Source organism: Myripristis murdjan, unplaced genomic scaffold (genome assembly GCF_902150065.1).
Source record: "Myripristis murdjan unplaced genomic scaffold, fMyrMur1.1, whole genome shotgun sequence".
NCBI classification, from domain to species: domain Eukaryota; kingdom Metazoa; phylum Chordata; class Actinopteri; order Holocentriformes; family Holocentridae; genus Myripristis; species Myripristis murdjan.
Window position 1 is genome coordinate 27,882 of NW_021941818.1, and position 3,687 is coordinate 31,568.

A 3,687-nucleotide genomic window follows, 5' to 3' on the forward strand; every position below is an offset into this window, starting at 1 on the left:
GATGACAAACAGAGAGAGAGAGAGAGAGAGGGAGAGAGAGAGAGAGAGAGAGAGAGAGAGAGAGAGAGAGAGAGAGGAGGAGAAAAGTTCAGAGCTGAAGACAAACAGAGCGAGAGAGAGAGAGAGAGAGAGAGAGAGAGAGAGAGAGACTATCCCTGCGTTCCAATACCCATACTACCATACTATTTAGTACGGAAAAAAAGAATTAGTATGTCCCAACACATACTAAACTACATACTTTTTAAGGGCAGCTGCAGTACATACTAAAAGTAAAAAGTATAAGTATGCGATTTGGAACGCAGGGATAGAGAGACAGAGAGAGACAGACAGACAGACAGACAGACAGAGAGAGAGAGAGAGAGAGAGAGACTGTTGTGAAGCTCTTATTTTGTTAACCTTTTCCTGTTTGGTGTTTCTAGCTTTGCCACCACCTAATTGCATTGATTGAGTTCACCTGTTGACTCCCTTATTTAAGACTGCACTTCCCCTCACTCCTTCTTTTCACCTTCACATGGGGAGGCAGACCTGGTGAGTTTTGTTTGTTTCCTTAGTTTAATTAGTAACCTCAGCCTTACTGACATTTATCTTTATTTTGTGCAATGAGGTCAGTTTATGTTGAGTTTTCCTTTGTAGTCGTGCTTAAGCTCAGTGTCACTATTCTCCTCATCCCAGGTGGTTTTCCGGTACTGGGCCACACACCCTGGGCCTGAAGATGTTTTTAATGACACTAATGCAGAGTCCGAACCACCATCTTCATGAGCCCCAAGCATGGTTCTCCCTTCTGATGCTTGGATCACGTTGCCGTGGTAATCACAGACTATCTCCCCTTTGACAAATCTGCGATCCGCAATCACTCCTGTCAACAAAGAGAAGATGAAACTTTGAGTTATATGTGAATAGCTAGAAAACAATACAGGCTGTTCTGGGTGTTAAAATGCTCAAAACGTGGTGACATTTTCTCCCCTTGCAATGAAAACACCATGTCTCACCTTTCCCTTTGTCTCCACCAAAGTCTTTGATGGAGAGGCCCTTCCACCTCTGTGTCATCACACTCCGGATGAGCTGCTTGTTGCTGGCCATGTCCTCTTTATGGGGTGGCGTCCACAGCTTCAGCACAGTTTGATATTTGGGTTTGTTTGTTTCCCATTTCATGCCCTCAACACATCTGTCAAACTGCCGCTGAGTCGGTTGGCGATGTCTGAATTTGGCTGGAAGAGAAACAGAACTTCAGTCATAAAACTTGTTTAGGTGTCATTTATCAGTGTGATAGTCAACGTTGGAGTAGGCTTGTATAACTTGTGCAATTAAAAGATGACTTTGTGATACGTGGCCAAGTGTGGAGGAGTATTTGTACAGTCTGGAGTAAATATTTTTACTGGAATAAAAGGGACTCAGTGATCACTCATCTACTTTCCATGATTAAATACAATCTCAACATCTAGCACATTAAAATACACAAGGTCACAAGTAGTGGTTTCAGATAGAATTTGTCACAAAATTCTACTTTTGTCTGATTAAAATTGGCCTTTTTGTTGATGGGTGAAAACAGACTTTCACCAAAGACAGAGTTTGGCTATGACAGTTTCTTTTTTTGCTTGTTGTCTGTTTTTGCTGCTTTTTGCTGCATAGACAATGGCTGACCAGAATGAGAAGAGGTAAGTCTTTGTTATTCCTTATCCCTTGTGTCTTTTACTGGAGGTTTGAAACCTGTACCCCCACCTCCAGACAATTTGGCTGAATTTCTACCTTTTACGCACCAAATTGAATGAGAATTTAATTACTGTGTTTTTCTCATTATCCTTCAGGACTCCTGAGTGCAACATTGTGCACTGTCTGAAGTGCTTCAAGCCTCAGGAAAACCTACCAGTACACCTGGCTCGGGTGTGTATGAAACAGAGCGATCCAGAGGAGAGAGCCGCTGCGGTGAAGGAAGCCAAGAAATCCTTTAAGGATTGGGCCAAAGCAGGGAGGATGTGGGACTACAAAGAACTCAGTGAGGTCATCCCTGACAAAGCCAGCTGTTACCGCATGATGAGGGAGCTGCTGCAGAGGGGGTGTTTTGTGGCTAACCAGCCCCACGAGCATGACATGGCAGGCTCTGAAGGTGAATCCACCTCTGCTGGAACCTCTGCTGGTACCTCTGCTAGTACCTCTGCTGGAACCTCTGTTGGTACCTCTGCTGGAACCTCTGCTGGAACCTCTGCTAGAACCTCTGCAGGAACCTCTGCTGGAACCTCTGCTAGAACCTCTGCTAGAACCTCTGCAGGAACCTCTGCAGGAACCTCTGCTAGAACCTCTGCAGGAACCTCTGCAGGAACCTCTGCAGGAACCTCTGCTAGAACCTCTGTTGGTACCAGGTTGCACACCCGGGTAGCCGTCAAAACAAGGTAAATGGCTCCACTGTTCACACTGCATTACCCATCATTACTAATGCTACAGTTCACTACTACTGCTGCTCCTACTACTACTATTAATACAATTCTCAGTGTTTAATATCATGTCTCTTTTCTGTGATTTAGATGGGATCATTTTGTCAGTGGCATGAAGTCTGGAAGGGCCTCTCCATCAAAGACTTTGGTGGATATTTGTAATTGTACAGTATGTGTTCTGTCTGAAATAAATAATTTTACTGAAATAAAGGGACTCAGTGATCACTCATCTACTTTGCATGATTAAATACAATCTCAACATCTAGCACATTAAAATACAGAAGGTCACAAGTAGTGCTTTCATCTCTCCTGTTATTTATGCACAATGCACTATTGTACACTGCACTATTTTACTTTAATTTTACTTTTCTTATTGTACTTTATTTTGCTGTATTTTATCTATTGAAATATACTGATTTTTAGCTTATTGTATTTCAATGTAAACATTCTAAAAAACACCTTAGAAGGACCAACCCCCACGTCTGCTGCAGGACATTAGAGCAGCAGAGAGTTTGAGAGGTTTCAGGCATGAAGAAGTAGCTGTGGGTTACATTATCTAATGTGATATTTTCACTGAAGGGCTCTTATTAGTGTTGGGCTCTTTGTACAGTCTGAAATAAATAAATCATTTTACTGCAATAAAGGGGCTCAGTGTTCACTCATGTAGTTTGTGTGACTAAACATGTTCACTGCAGTGACTCTGCACATGTACATCACACTTGACAAAGAGCAAATGAAAGCTTAAAATCTCCCCTTGACAGCAATGACAAGCTTTTCCTTCTGTCACACTCTTTTTGTGAAAGTCTGAGTCTCACGCAGCACATTTGGTGAATAGCCTCCAGATATCACCATCCTGGAGGCCATTGGGAATGTCTGTAATTGGACATATGTTGGACCTGATATTTAACAGTAAAGGACAGACAGAAGGTCACAAGTAGTGTTTTCAGATAGAATTTGTTCCAACATTCTACAAACTTGAAAATACACCTCTGTGATTGAAGCAGCAGGAATGAAGCAAAGATTTTGTTCAGATTGGCTGACTGAAATTGCAATTTTTCAGACAATTTGCACTTCTCCTCTTCTGCTTTTCCATATTCATGGTCTCTTTGTCCTTGATTAGATCCATTAGCAGCCACCCCACATCCCCCCTCTACTGTATTTACATGTTGATGGGCCCATTAAGATTTCAGCACACCTGGCTTTAACCTCAAGGTGTTTGAACACCTTCCATGAGACTAAATCTGTTTGGTTTTAGTCT

The 3,687-nt window shown here is 42.4% G+C and overlaps 1 protein-coding gene across 1 annotated transcript; it reads left to right on the plus strand.

Moving 5' to 3' along the window:
• Positions 1-430: 430 nt before the first annotated feature.
• On the plus strand, positions 431-2,843 carry LOC115356812 (uncharacterized). Its single transcript, XM_030048077.1, has 4 exons — positions 431-528; positions 673-1,655; positions 1,806-2,387; positions 2,520-2,843. The coding sequence occupies exons 2-4, from the start codon at positions 1,633-1,635 to the stop codon at positions 2,674-2,676; spliced, it is 762 nt and encodes a 253-aa protein (XP_029903937.1). The 5' UTR covers positions 431-528; positions 673-1,632; the 3' UTR covers positions 2,677-2,843.
• Positions 2,844-3,687: the final 844 nt, after the last annotated feature.

Coding starts and splice junctions, on each gene's coding strand:
- LOC115356812 (XM_030048077.1), top strand. CDS start 1,633: ATGGCTGACCAGAATGAGAAGAG. Junction 1,656..1,805: donor GCTGACCAGAATGAGAAGAG/GTAAGTCTTTGT, acceptor ATTATCCTTCAG/GACTCCTGAGTGCAACATTG. Junction 2,388..2,519: donor CGGGTAGCCGTCAAAACAAG/GTAAATGGCTCC, acceptor TCTGTGATTTAG/ATGGGATCATTTTGTCAGTG.